The sequence below is a fragment of the Schistocerca piceifrons genome, chromosome 6 (assembly GCF_021461385.2).
Source record: "Schistocerca piceifrons isolate TAMUIC-IGC-003096 chromosome 6, iqSchPice1.1, whole genome shotgun sequence".
Lineage (NCBI taxonomy): Eukaryota > Metazoa > Arthropoda > Insecta > Orthoptera > Acrididae > Schistocerca > Schistocerca piceifrons.
In genome coordinates, this window is record NC_060143.1 from 250,994,896 (window position 1) to 251,011,080 (window position 16,185).

General features: G+C 45.3%; 1 protein-coding gene across 1 annotated transcript in view; it reads right to left on the reverse strand.

The window, feature by feature from the left end:
* The window catches only part of LOC124803257 (dynein axonemal heavy chain 1-like), an 866,140-nt gene that overhangs the window by 118,421 nt on the left and 731,534 nt on the right, over positions 1–16,185 (reverse strand). The window contains exon 48 of the mRNA XM_047264440.1: positions 14,181–14,291. Within this exon, the coding sequence (XP_047120396.1) occupies positions 14,181–14,291 (111 nt within the window). The remainder of the gene's footprint in view (positions 1–14,180; positions 14,292–16,185) is intronic.

Sequence of the window (16,185 nt, forward strand, 5' to 3'; positions counted from 1 at the left end):
CCGGAAAGGAGGTGGAAGAGGGAAAACCCCAAGCCCGGAGAGAAGCTCTCTGACATGGACCGTGATCATACAACCCAACCGGGGCCGACGTTCTGGGAGATGGACAACCAACTGAGGGAACAGGAGACGATAATTAGGATGTCCGGGCATGCTAAAAACTTGTATGGCATAAGCGGCCAGTAAACATTGGTGCCATAATCGTAGTGGAGGGACACCTACCTCCACAAGTATGCTGTTCACAGGGCTGGTCCAGAATGCTCCAGTGGCAAGTCGGATCCTGCTGTGAAGGATGGGGTCCAGCACCTGCAATGCAGAATGGGATGCTGTACCATAAGCCAGGCTCCCATAATCCAGATGGGACTGTATTAACGCCTGGTAGAGCTGTAAGAGGGTAGATTGGTGGGCATCCCAGCTGGTGTGGTTCAAGCAACGCACAGCATTAAGATGCCGCCAACACATCTGTTTAAGCTGCCGAATATGAGGGAGCCAAGTCAACCGGGCATCAAAAACCACACCCAGGAACCGATGTGTCTCCACCACAGCAAGAAGTTTGCCGGCAAGATAAAGCCGTGGGTTAGGGTGAACTGTGCGTCGCCAGCAGAAATGCATAATGCAGGTCTTGGCAGCCAAAACTGGAAGCCATGCGCTACAGCCCAAGACTGTGCCTTGCGGATAGTGCCCTGCAGCAGACGTTCAGCAGCTGCAATCCCAACGGAGATATAGTTGAGGCCGAAGTCGTCAGCATACAAGGATGCTGAGACAGATGTTCCCACCGCCACAGCAAGCCCATTAATTGCAATTAGAAACAGGTAGACACTTAAGACAGATCCCTGTGGTACCCCGTTCTCCTGAACTTGGGGCGAACTATGGGAGGCTGCAACTTGCACACGGAAGGTACGATACGACAGAAAATTCTGAACAAAAATCGGCAGTGGACCCCGAAGACCCCAACCATGAAGCGTAGAGAGGATGTGATGTCGCCATGTCGTATCATATGCCTTCCACATGTCAAAAAAGACAGCAAGAAGGTGCCGATGGCGGGCAAGGGCCGTATGGATGGCTGACTCCAGGCTCACCAGATTGTCGGCGGCAGAGTGGCCTTTATGGAACCCACCCTGAGACGGAGCCAGAAGGGCCTGAGACTCGAGTACCCAACTCAACTGCCGGCTCACCATGCGTTCGAGCGACTTGCAAAGAACGTTGGTGATGCTAATGGGGTGGTAGCTGTCTGCCTCCAATGGGTTCTCGCCAGGCTTCAAAATGGGGATAACGATGCTTTCCCACCATTGCGACAGAAACTCACCCTCGGCCCAGATACAGTTGTAAAGGTAGAGGAGGTGTCGCTGGCAGTCCACTGAGAGGTGTTTGAGCATCTGACAGTGGATGCAATCGGGCCCGGGAGCTGTATTAGGGCAAGCAGCTAGGGCACTTTGGAATTCCCACTTACTGAATGCAACATTGTAGGATTCCGGATGGCGCATGTGGAATGAAAGGCTCCAATGTTCCAACCGCTCTTTCAGTGAGCAGAATGCTGGTGAGTAATTTGCAGAAGTGGAACTCAGAGCAAAATGCTCTGCTAAGCAGTTTGCAATTATGTCGTAGTCAGTACAAACTGCTCCATTCAGCGAGAGTGCAGGGACACTGACAGGGGTCTGATAGCCATAGAGGCGTCGAATCTTGGCCCAGACGTGCGATGGAGTGACATGGAGGCCAATGGTGGACACATACCGTTCCCAGCACTCCTGCTTGTGTTGGCGAATGATGGGGCGGGCCCCTGCACGCAGCCATTTAAAGGCGATGTGGTGTTCTATTGAGGGATGTCGCTTGTGACGCTGGAGTGCCCACTGGCGATCTTTATCATCTCAGCGATCTCAGGTGACCACCAAGGCACAGTCCCCCACCGAGGGGACCCAGAAGAACAGGGAATGGGAGATTCTGTGGCAGTAACGATGCCAGTGATGACGGAGTGAACCACTGCAGCAGTGGCGTCATTGGAAAGAGGCTCAATAATGGCAATGGAGGAGAACAAGTCCCAGTCAGCCTTGTTCATAGTCCATCTGCAGGTGCACCCAGAAGAGGGATGCTGTGGCAGTGACAGAAAGATCAGAAAGTGATCACTACCACACAAGTCATCGTGCACACGCCATTGGACAGACAGTAAGAGGCTAGGGCTGCAGATCGAAAGGTCGATGGCGGAGTACGTGCCATGCACCACACTGAAATGTGTGAAGGCACCATCATTCAAAAAAGTCAAGCTGTGCCAATACATGCTCAATGGTGGCGCCTCGGTCTGTTGCCACTGATCCACCCCACAGAGGGTTATGCGCGTTGAAGTCGCTCAGTAACAGAAAAGGGGGCGGTAATTGGGCTATCAGTGCAGCCAGGACATGCTGTGGGACATCACCATCCAGTGGAAGATACAGACCGCAGACAGTAACAGCCTGAGGTGTCCACACCCGAACAGAGACAGCCTCGAAAGGTGTTTGTAGAGGGACAGACTCACTGTGAAGGGAGTGAAGGATGTAGATGCAGACACCACCAGATACCCTTTCATAAGCTGCTCGGTTCCTGTAATAACCCTGATAGCCATGGAGGGCGGGGGTTCGCACTGACGGAAACCAAGTTTCTTGAAGAGCAATGCAGAGGAAAGGGTGAATGCTGAGAAATTGTCGGAACTCAGCAAGATGGTGGAAAAAAACCGCTGCAGTTCCATTGGAGGATGACATTGTCCATGGCTGAGAAAGGCGTGAAGGGACTGGGGTGGCAGATTACACCGCTGGGTCACCTGCTGCCACTGACTGAGTACCCGTGTGAGTGACATTCATTGTGTCCGAGGGTCCGGCAAGATCTAGGTCCTCAGCGGACACCAGAATCCCTACCTCATCCTCATCCTCAGACACAGAGCTTGTAGGTAGCAGTGGAGTGGGTGCCACTGCAGGTTCCTTGGTCTTATGGGTCTACAATTTCGCTTTCTCGCGCTGTTCCCTTGGTTTCCATTGCTGGGAGGGCTTCTTGGAGTCAGTCTCCTGGACTGAAGACGATTGCGAAGCCCTACGGCCAGCGACCTGTGGCTTCTTCAGCCACTGGTGGGTGTCTGCTGTGCTGCTGGTAGGAACCTGGGAAGGGGGTGACCCAAGGGATCCCTTCCTAGCAAGAGAAGCCGAAGAAGACTTACACTTCTCCGGTTTGGAAGTGGGGACCAGTGTCCCCAGTGGTTGAGGTGGTACTGCTCTCAAGGGAGGTGGTGTGAGAGCAACAGGGAGGGAAGAGCCCCCCACCATCAAGGGGGCAGGTGTGGTCCTCCGACTCTGAGAGGTGACTAAGTGTTCCAGCTGATGGAACTGCAGCAGGATGACAGTGGCGGCATAAGAAGATGTCATGGGCACAGGATGAAGCCGTTCAAATTTCCGCTTAGCCTCAGTGTAGGTCAGTCAGTCCAGGGTCTTGTATTCCATTATTTTCCTTTCCTTCTGCAGAATCGGACTGTCTGGCGAGCAAGGAGGATGGTGCTCTCCGCAGCTGACATAGATGGGAGGCGGGGCACATGGAGTATCAGGATTGATGGACGACCACAATCGCGACACATGAGGCTGGAAGCACAGCGGGAAGACACATGACCGAACTTCCAACACTTGAAGCACCACATAGGGGAGGATTATATAGGGCTTTACATCACAGCAGTAGACCATCACCTTGACCTTCTCAGGTAATGTGTCACCCTCGAAGGCCAAGATGAAGGCACTGGTGGCAACTTGATGAACCCTCGGACCCCGGTGGATGTGCCAGATGAAATGGACACCTCGTTGGTCTAAGTTGGCGTGCAGCTCGTCATCGGACTGTAAAAGGAGATCCCTGCGGAAAATAATGCCCTGGACCAAATTTAAGCTTTTATGGGGCGTGAAGTAATTGAAACATCCCCCAGCTTCTTACAAGCGAGCAAGGCTCATAACTGGGCAGAGGATACTGTTTTTATCAAGACTGAATCGGGCCAGATTTTGCACAAGCCCTTCACCTCCCCGAACTTGTCCTCCAAATGCTCTACAAAGAACTGAGGCTTCACAAATACAAAAGATTCCCCATCAGCTCTGGTACAGACGAGATATCGGGGCGAATACGTTTCACTGTCATTCATAGCCTTGCGTTCCTCCTATGGTGTGGCCAGGGAGGGGAACGATTTGGGGTCATACACGTTAGCTTTAAAGTGAGCCCTCGAATGCTTAGAGACTGCTGGTGGCTGGCCACCAGCCAGAGATGATGTGCCACGCTTCACTGCGTGTCATCCACCCTGATGTCACCTACTCCGACCAAGGGCCCTCCCCACGGGCGCCACCCAGCCACAGCAAGGGCCACCTGGCAGGATGGCCATTGCCAGGAGTCCTGATGCCCCAGGAAGATGGGCATCTACTCCTTGGCATATATGGGGAGAAAACAGCACAGCATCAGTAGAGCAATCCCTGTGTTGTCAGGGGGGCTACAAAGAACAGGGTACATGGCGGCCCCACCACAACAGACTGGCTACCATGCTGGATATTAGGTGCAATAAAGTCCATGTCATCGCCTCCGCAAAAAGCAACACGGCACAGTGCATAGTGGAAATTGACCCAGGAATGTACCGTCGCCCAAGAGATTGAGAACGAGCGGGACAGCAATGCGATGACGATAAAGCTGGCTAGAGGTCTCAATGCACGATGGACAAAATGCACCATGTAAGGTGCCCTTCCCCAATTGGTTCGCTCATCGGAAGAATTTGGAAAGATGGAGGTCAAACCTGAGAGGAGACCATCACATTTAGACCGAAACATTTGAGACTCCTTTTAGTCGCCTCTTACGACAGGCAGGAATACCGCGGGTCTATTCTAAACCCCGAACCCGCATGGGGGTGACGTGTGGGTGGTGTCTTCTTGCTAGCTGGTTCCCTGGATTCTGGGCCCTGCCTTTCGTGTGCTGTTGTGCTTCTAATTGTAATCCACTTGTCGAGTAGCATTTGTTTTGATTTAGGCACTTGTATTGCACTGGTTTTCACATTGTATTTAGTTTGGTGAAACACTGATGTCTTCACGTAGACTGGTCGATTCAGAGATAAATGCATCTGGTTTGTAGAATTTTTAATTTTAATTAATAAAGACAGTCTATAGCATACTTGCTCCTTCCCCTGTCTGTTCAAGAGGAATCCGTGATGTGTGAATTTATCAAAAGACAGTCTTTATATTTCAAAGTTAATGGATGTTCTACTTTTGTTGTAAGATTGTGAACAGTTCACTGTTTGCACTGAATGATGGTTAACCATGTCAATTTTTTGTTTATACATTCTTTGTCAAATCTTTTGGGAATTGGATGCAAAATGATACTTGCCTAGTTACTAAGTTGGAGAACACTTGGTAAGACGCTGTCAATGCTTTCCACAATGTTGTTGTAGGAATCATCAGTATCTTCAAATATTTCCTTTTCAATAAATTTAACATAGCAGGTAATGATAAACAATGCCTGTTGAAGAAGCATGCTGCAGAATTGCAAAAATGAGTTCAATTGCTTGTTACATTTTGGGACTGAAAAATTCTTCACTCCTCTCAATAAAATGGTGTGAATAAGACAACTGAGAAATTTAATTTGTTTCCTTACAGATTGTTGCTTCTGTAGATTAACTGTGGTATCAGTGATTCTAAATGATTGCTGGACCTATGGATGATTACTACATGATTTTTCTACAAATTAGTCTCAATCAAAATGCCATCAACATAAACACAAACTATGACTGTACGTAGCTATTTCTCTTCATAAATCTCATCTAAGGATCCAAACATTGTACAAAAACAAATCTTCTGTGCCTTATCTTTCCAGTCACCCACCACCTCCAAAAGTCCTACCGTCCTGCCTCAGAGAAGCATTCCTCTCGTACCTCAGTACCACCCAGAACTGGAGCATCTGAATTATGAATTACATTCTCTGCCAGGGTTTCGATTACCTCTCGTTGTGCCCTGAAATGAGAAAAGTCCTGCCCACTATCCTTGCCCCCCCCCCCCCCCCTTACCACAATGGTATTCTGCTGTCCATCAAACTCGTCCATCCCTACACAACCCCCGCTCCCAGTCCCTTACCTCATGGCTCATACCCCTGTAATAGACATATATACAAAACCTATCCCATACATCCTCCCACCACCACCTACTCCAGTCCAGTCACAAACATCACTTACCCCATCAAAGGCAGGGCTACCTGTGAAACCAATCATGTGTTCCACAAGCTAAGCTGCAACCACTGTGCTGCATTCTATGTAAGCATGACAACCAACAAGCTGTCTGTCCACATGAATGGCCACTGACAAACTGTGGCCAAAAAAACACGTGGAGCACCCTGTTGTTAAACACACTGCCAAATATGATATCCTTCATCTCAATGACTGCTTCACAGCCTGTGCCATATGGATCCTTCCCACCAACACCAGCTGTTCTGAAATGCGCAGGTTGGAACTCTTCCTGCAATATATCGTAAATTTCTGTAATCCTCATGGCCTCAACCTTAATTAGTCTTTGTTCTCAGCCATCAGCCCCTTCCCTGTTCCCATTCCAGCACTACACATACCTCTATTCCACCCATACACTATTTACTTCTCTCCTATTCTACAACCAGTCCCCTTCCACCTGCCTCCCCCTCTCTGTCTAAGGTCTCGACTGCACCTAGCTGCCCTACCCTCTCTCCACCTTGTGCCTCCACACTCCACAGCAGCGCTCACCATCCCCCACCCCTATCCTGATATCCCTCTTCTGCCACGACCCAGCCTCCTCCTTACCCCCACCCAGTTGCCCTCCCTGTCATGCACTGCTGTTGCTGCTTGTAGTGTGGCTTCGGTGGCCACAGACTGTTGTCATGTGTGTGTGACGTGCACTTGGAGGAGTGTGTGTGTGTGTGTGTGTGTGTGTGTGTGTGTGTGTGTGTGTGTGTGTGTGTTTGTGTGTGTGTGTGTGTGTCACCTATTTCTGACAAAGGCCTTGTCGGTCGACTGCTTATTTTGTGACAGTCTTTTTCTTGTGCCTATCTGCTACTCAGCATCTCTGCTATAAAGTGAGTAGTAAATATCCCTTTCATAACATTGTTACATTCGATCCTGGATTTTCCATTATTTGATTTGAAGAACTGAATTGTTGCTGCCACTGCCACAGTTGATAGAGATACATTGCACCTAGCGTGGATGTAGGTTGAATACAGACTGGATGTTGTGCATGCCACCCATGGCTCACATGTGGAAATTAATTGAATGGCATAAAAGCTTTGTGAGGTAGCGTGTCACATAAGCCAAACATAGTGTGAATATCTTAAGTAGTCTGGTTGCTATAGCTCATTAAAGTTGTACTGTACCTTTTGAGACACCCTGTATATTAGTTTTTAATGACTGGAGAAATTTAATAATTATATTATTATTGATCATTCTGTTACCAACATTTAGGATTGTGGCCAACATTGTTGGGCAAAGTATTGGATCTTGGATTTTATTACTTTTCAAAACTACATTAATACACTCCTGGAAATGGAAAAAAGAACACATTGACACCGGTGTGTCAGACCCACCATACTTGCTCCGGACACTGCGAGAGGGCTGTACAAGCAATGATCACATGCACGGCACAGCGGACACACCAGGAACCGCGGTGTTGGCCGTCGAATGGCGCTAGCTGCGCAGCATTTGTGCACCGCCGCCGTCAGTGTCAGCCAGTTTGCCGTGGCATACGGAGCTCCATCGCAGTCTTTAACACTGGTAACATGCCGCGACAGCGTGGACGTGAACCATATGTGCAGTTGACGGACTTTGAGCGAGGGCGTATAGTGGGCATGCGGGAGGCCAGGTGGACGTACCGCCGAATTGCTCAACACGTGGGGCGTGAGGTCTCCACAGTACATCGATGTTGTCGCCAGTGGTCGGCGGAAGGTGCACGTGCCCGTCGACCTGGGACCGGACCTCAGCGACGCACGGATGCACGCCAAGACCGTAGGATCCTACGCAGTGCCGTAGGGGACCGCACCGCCACTTCCCAGCAAATTAGGGACACTGTTGCTCCTGGGGTATCGGCGAGGACCATTCGCAACCGTCTCCATGAAGCTGGGCTACGGTCCCGCACACCGTCAGGGCGTCTTCTGCTCACGCCCCAACATCGTGCAGCCCGCCTCCAGTGGTGTTGCGACAGGCGTGAATGGAGGGACGAATGGAGACGTGTCGTCTTCAGCGATGAGAGTCGCTTCTGCCTTGGTGCCAATGATGGTCGTATGCGTGTTTGGCCCCGTGCAGGTGAGCGCCACAATCAGGACTGCATACGACCGAGGCACACAGGGCCAACACCCGGCATCATGGTGTGGGGAGCGATCTCCTACACTGGCCGTACACCACTGGTGATCGTCGAGGGGACACTGAATAGTGCACGGTACATCCAAACCATCATCGAACCCATCGTTCTACCATTCCTAGACCAGCAAGGGAACTTGCTGTTCCAACAGGACAATGCACGTCTGCATGTATCCCGTGCCACCCAACGTGCTCTAGAAGGTGTAAGTCAACTACCCTGGCCAGCAAGATCTCCGGATCTGTCCCCCATTGAGCATGTTTGGGACTGGATGAAGCGTCGTCTCACGCGGTCTGCACGTCCAGCACGAACGCTGGTCCAACTGAGGCGCCAGGTGGAAATGGCATGGCAAGCCGTTCCACAGGACTACATCCAGCATCTCTACGATCGTCTCCATGGGAGAATAGCAGCCTGCATTGCTGCGAAAGGTGGATATACACTGTACTAGTGCCGACATTGTGCATGCTCTGTTGCCTGTGTCTATGTGCCTGTGGTTCTGTCAGTGTGATCATGTGATGTATCTGACCCCAGGAATGTGTCAATAAAGTTTCCCCTTCCTGGGACAATGAATTCACGGTGTTCTTATTTCAATTTCCAGGAGTGTACATACATATGTTAATATGAATCCTGAAATTACACTGATTTCTATATTAAATTAAGTATCTCCAGACTTTTCTGTTGCATTAACAACATTCAAATCTCCTGTCAGCACTATCTATTTTCAACACATTCTGATCATTGCCTATAGAAATTACGAGCATGGTGTGATTTCCCAAACAATCAGTGCTAGAAGAAGTTCCAAGTGTGGCTTTCCTGATTGTTATTTCATGATGCATTATTTCCAAGCAGTGGCTGCTGGAAGTTGGTTGTTCACACTTTTAGTAGTTTTAAGAGCTGGTAAATGGACATTCCTGTTTCCACAAGTGCTACATGACGAAAAAATATTACAGGTGTGATCAGTTCCCGCACATTTGTTGTTGCAGTGTGCTTCAGTTTATGTCTTGATCACAAAAGTTTGTTGTAAAATGGGGAAATTCTGAAACTGACAATGATTGATGACAGTATTTCTGAAACAGACAGCAATCTGCTTTCCTCCTCCATCTTACAAGCAAGAGCCACACAAAGGAGATGGAAAATGTACGACATCTGGGTACTGGTGCAGTTACTGTGGCCTGACCAGAAAGTGTTAAACCATGTTGCTTAACACTGAAACATGCCTACCAATGTCCACATCTACCACACACACAGTTAAAGCCATCAATAAAATTCACTTTTACTCAATGTTGGTTTCACCTGAACAATGCACTGCTGCATATCTATGGTGACACTCACTTCATATGCGATGTTTGTTGTATCAGTTACCTCCCAAGGTTACAATTAAATCAAAATCCTGGTGCTTGGAAGCCATGTAGCCTACACACAGTTAAAGAAGCAATCTTCCATATTATATGTTGGCATTTGACTACTCTAGCTGATTCTGGTCCGAGCTACACGAGTTGGTGGTCATGTGTGTGTGAGGTGTGCCTGCTTCTGTGAATCAATGGTGTGTGTTTCTCTTTCTTTTTTGATAAAGGCTGTAGTAAAAAGCTTATGTGTATGTGTCTTTTAATTGTGCCTGTCTGCAACTTAACATGTCATTTTTACAGTGAGTAGCAATCTTATCCTTTCTTACAGTGTTAACATAATCATGAAGTTTACATGAATTGCACAATTAGTAACAAGTGCACATAGCAGAGCTTGTCTCTTTGAGAGTCAGTTAAGAAATGGGATGCTCATCAAAAGTAAACACTATCCAAGTTTTACTCACTGTTGCCACCAGAGGCATCCTTTAACTCAAACCTGTTGTTAAGATGTAAGGAGACAGCTGAGCACCCTGTTCCCATACTTGTCCTCCATTCAAAGATGTGCAATCTCACCATTGACTGCCACTCAGCCTCTTGTGAGGACAAACCATTGACATGATGTATATCAGAAAATGTGGTGGCATCTGGGGTTCCTGGTCCAGAGGTGTCACAATTTTTAGCACTGGTGCCCAAAAAAAAATTGTAGCTTAGGGCAGCTGTTAACCATGGCCAATGCAGCTTTGAGGTATTTCCAAGCAGTGGCCACTTTGCCTTGCTCCATACACAACAAGCACTCAAAAGTGAAAAAGTTAACTGGACTGGATGAGGTACCTGGGACTCTGCATACATATTATGTGAAAGAACTTTCTTCTAACAGTAGTTTACAGTAGGTCACTGGAGGAATGAAAAGCACCTTGCAACTGGAAAACAAACATATGCAATACTAGTTTTAAGGAAGGATCATCAGACTGATGACAATTATAGGTGTTTATTACTGACTTCAATCTGTTATAGAGTTTCAGAGCATGTTTTATGCTCACATTTCATGATATTTTTGAAGAATGAGAATCTTCTCTATAAAAATTAATATGGATTCCCACATAAAGATCTTGCAAAAATCGTTTCACTCGATTTGTCCATGAGATTCAGAGCACCATAGACAAATGAAGCCAGGATGATGCCATCTTCCAACTTTTGGAGGGCATTTGATACAATTCAACGGTCTTGTTTAGTGAACAAAATACAAGCTTACTGAGTATTCGATCAGATTTGTGAGAAGATTCATTATTTTGTTGCAGATGGAACTCAAAACATAATTCTTAATAGAACAAAACTGACGAGATGCAAACAACTACAGAGGAATATCGCTACTAGAGGTCGGATACAAGGTGCTGTCAAAACTATTGCTCAAGAGAGTAGAAGAACAGGTAGAAAGTACAGTTGGCGACTACCAAGTGGGATTCAGGAAGGGAAGAGGTTGTGTAGAACAGATATTTATCCTGAAGCAACTGATAGAACATAGGGCCTTAAAAAACAAAAAGACAGTAATAACCTTCATGGACTTCACAAAGGCATATGACTCCATCAACAGACAGACTCTTGTTAGGATCCAGAAGAACAGAGGACTTGATGGAACTACACAAGAACTCATAAAAGAAATTCTGACAGACACAAAAGCAAGGGTGAGATTCAGAGGAGCACTGTCAGAAGAATTTGAGATCAAGACTGGTGTTAAACAGGGAGATGGATTGTCACCATTGTTGTTCAATATAGCACTAGACGAAGTGATCAGGCAGTGGAGAGCAATAAACGAGGAAATGGGAATACCAAAGACCCATGTGGGGGACAAAAAGGACAATAGGGCTCAAGTAGACTGCCTAGCCTTTGCAGATGACATAGCAATAGTAAGTAAGATGGAAGAAGACACAAAGACACAACTCGACAACTTAAGTAAGGTAGCCAGAAAGGTGGGACTGAGGATCGCCTATAACAAGACAAAGACATTAAATAGCACTGCAGATAGAAACACTGGAAGGCACTGTGCAAGTGGTGGACAAATTTAAATACCTGGGAGAATTTATAACAGGAAGGAACAGAAGTGTCAGTAGGTCATGGTTTTCAAGGATCTAGAAAAAAAGGCCAACTGGCCTTCAAGAACTTGAGAAAATTGTTTCTTCTGTGGGAGAATGAGCAATAATTTGGCAAGCCAGTGACTCTGGAACAGCAGGTAATCTCTACTTTAGATGCACCAGAAAAAGCTGCCGTTGGATGGCAAGTGACAGCTCTCCAGGCTCAGCACTGAAGCTAAGTATTGTATTGGAATACACTATATGCACCTTTGTTCAGCCTAATCCCCTCATGATGGATACCAGCAATAATCAGGTAGGTAGATCTTGTTGATCCATAAACCAGCAGATGTACCCTGTCTGCTCACCAAGACCAGTGATTCAGGCAATCAAAAATACTGATACATTGTTCATTACCTTGAGAGATTTCGCCTTTAGATCTCTTAGGTGTATATCCATCACACACACGTGCACCCCCCCCCCCCCCCCCCTCCCGCACACACACACTAATCTGTAACCAACCTCAAATCTGTAAGAATCTGTAAGAGCACCCAGTCCTCCGAACTTCCAATAGCAATTGCGAGTCACTGTTGCAGGGTTGGAAGAGGAACAAAAAAATGGAAAATCATCCACAAATAAGGAACAGGGCACAAAGGCTCCTTACCGTGTACATCGTACCATTAATAGCAGCTTATAATATTGCCTTAAGGAACATCATTCTCTTATTCAGATCAATCAGATACAACTCCATCAACTCTGTATCTAAAATACATTGTAACAGGAAGGACCACATAAGTACAGGCAGCCTTCCAGGGAAGCCCCATTGGCAGACCTTTATGAGAATGTACTGTGCTTCCAAGAGGTATCATGCATCTTATCTATAAAAAATGCCGCTCACATTTGGTATACATAGTTAAGAGTGTCTGTAGTAGGTTGATCGCTCCTGAACCACAATGAGAACAACTAACAAACTTGTCAGTAGTGGATTGATACCTCCTGACCCACAATGAGAGCAACTAAAGAACTTCTTGATCTCAAGGTTCCAGATCAGGTGATGGTTTATCATATATTCCAATGTCTTTCCTACACAAGTAGTTAAGGTGATGATTTGGTAACTGCTGAGGCTAGTTTGCCCTTCCCTGTTTAGAGGAGGGAGACCAAAATTGTCTTCCTGTACAAGGTGACAAATTGTTCTATATGTTCATTTTATTCAAAACTTCTGGAAGGATTTTCTTTGATTTTTCTTGAAGTTTCTGCAGAATGTTGTACTTGATTTGGTCACAAGCAGATGTAGTATAAAGTCTCGGAGAGAGAGCCAAACCTAGCTTCCACATGGAGAAGGGCCAATTACTGTACTCAGTGTTATTAGACATGAAGTTTAAACCATCCCTTTCATTGTTTAGATGGTGGTTTGGGATTCTGGATCCAGGCTAGGAATAACAATAGTCTTGGCTGAATGCTGTGTCATTGTCTGGGCAATGTCTGTAGGTCTGATTTAGAGACATTACTCCTTCAGTCCAGTTGTGATAGGTGGCCTGCTTTGCTTTCAAGAGATTCTTCTGACTGCTTCCCATACTTGTGCTGTGCTAATAATACAGTGATTCATGAATAAAGTTGGCAAAACAGGCAATAAAAAAGCAGACAGGATGCTAGAAGAGACTGCTGAGATTCTCATCAGCAAAGAAAGCATCTGATAACATATCAATGCCAATAAAATTAGTCCCCCCCCATTACTTCAGTATGAATACACAAATGAGAAACACAGAAAAGTTTTTGCTGACACTTGTCTTTACCAGCTGCCAACTGATGTCATTCTCACTTGACTAGAAATGAAAGTACAAATGCAAAAGTTCTCTAGGTTCTGTACCAAGGATAGGTATTTGTTCATGTCAACAATAACAACAACATTTATTTTCCTTCAAAATAAGCATCTTTTGATTTTCCATAATTATCAGTTTGAAAAGACTAGTGCCAATCATAATCTGCTGATAGTATACTTTATAGAGATAGCCAGAATGGTTGCTTCTGTCTGTTAATGTGTAACTTGACTCATTCCACTTCCTGAAACATTCCTTCCACGCTAGGATTTGCAAAACATGATGTGTGAATGAATGAATGGAGTTTTCAAAACTGGTTGTCAACTTTGAACAGTGACATAATGGTAACAGAAGTATATACCTGGAATAACATTTGTAGTGATAACACTATACACAGAGCATCCCAAAATCTAGCTTGGGATGTAAGGTGATAGTTTGTTTGTTAACTGGCAAAGTCAATGTGTGTGTTAAAAGAAGGGTCTTTGCTACAGTTACTGAACTGCTCAATAAAAGATCATGTACAGTTTCAATCTTCTGCATTTACATAGATTGCTGATATGTTCATGATGTCACTGGTCCAAGCAGGTGACATTAGTTTCTTCACTTTATCTTTAAACTGTTTACCTGAAAGAAGACCCAGTTTCCAATCTCAAGTGCATTCAGCAGCATGCTTTCAGCTCTGGGTCCTTGTCCTTGCCCAAGTGATATCACAAACATGCGTTTTCCCATTTTCATCTGCAGATATAAAGAGATTTTCAAACAATTTATCATCATATAGCAGCAAAGAAGACTACCATAACAGTTATCTCAAAATCAAAACTATGAGGAACACGTTTGATGATTACAACATCTTTACTCAGTTTTAATCTGTATCTATTAAATTAAGATGTGGCAATACAAAGATGAAACACGAAATAAATCCTGACATAGATCATAAACAAGACTAAATTTGTTTGAACAAATGCAAAAGCCATTTCTAGGGATTTCTTAGAGGCTCTAGACAAGTAAAATTTATATCTGAAATATAAACTGCAAAAATAAAGACTGTGAATTACGTTAGTCTAGTGAGACACTCATATAAACAAAGAGAAGCAACTAAAAATACTGGATCTAATATCACAATAAGCATATGAATAACAAAATGGAAATAAAATGTGAGGACAGAATGAATGACAAATTGAAGCAACATGATCAGTACTTAGCAAAAATGAGGAAAGGCAGCCAGTCAACTACAAATGACTTGTGGATGGCATACAGGCAATTGTAAACCTAAGTACAAAACCACAAGTGTTCCTCCTGCTGCACCAGCAAATACGAGTGATCTGCACTCGCACACGCGCACACACACACACACGCACACACGCACACACACACACACACACACACACACACACACACACACACACACAGGACAAGTGATCTGCACACGCGCGCGCGCACACACACACACACACACACACACACACACACACACAGGTATATACACAGATCACTTGTATTAGGTGGTGCAGCAGGAGGAACACTTGTGTTTTTGTACTTAGGTTTACAATTGCTTGTGTGCCATCCACAAATCATTTGTAGTTGACTGGCTGCATTGCCTCATGTTTGCTAATTACTGATCATGTTGCTTCAATTTGTCATTCATTCTGTACTCACATTTTATTTCCCTTTTGTTATTCATATGCTTATTGTGATATTAGATCCAGTATTTTTAGTTGCTTCTCTTTATATATAAAAATATGCTGTAACTTACCAAACGAGAAAGCATTGGTATGTTGATAGAGCCAATAAAAAACACACAAAAACAGACACAAATCTCAAGCTTTCGCAACCCAAGGTTGCTTCATCAGGAAAGAGGGAAGGAGAGGGAAAGACAAAAGGATGTGGGTTTTAAGGGAGACGGTAAGGAGTCATTCCAATCCCGGGAGCGGAAAGACTTACCTTAGGGGGGAAAAAGGACAGGTATACACTCGCGCGTGCACACACACACACACACACACACACACACACACACACACATCCATCTGCACATATACAGACACAGGCAGACATATGTAAATGCAAAAAAGCTTGGAAACTGTCTCAGTCAATTAATTCAAAATGGTAGATGATAGGGAATGGCAAATGCAACTTGGTCAAATACATGATGGGTCAGAAAAGTGAAAGAAAGAGAGAGAAATGTAAGATTTAGTGAATATAGAGAAGATAATGCATGTGAGATGCTGATAAATCAAAATTTAATTGATCCTCTCCTGACTGTATAAAGGTGACGGAATTGTGCGGACAGATGGAAACTGTAATTTGCAGCATGAACATACAACTTTTGATAGTCATGTGAAATTTGTAAATTAATCAGAAGATTACAATGTACACGATGTCAAGATGGACTTATTAGATTCAGATGAGAGTGCTGAGGATGAAGAAACTGTTGCTGAATTAAATACATCAGAAATAAAACACGTATTATATCAAACCAAAGAAAGAAGTAGGTAGAGGCAGGAGAAACCCCCAAATAAAGCATCTGGATGTGCTGTTGAGTGAGTTAGAAGTAGCACAAGACTCATTATGGGAGGATAAGGATAATGAATCAGAGCAACGTGTCAAAATCAAGTTCCTATTGAAATGTATA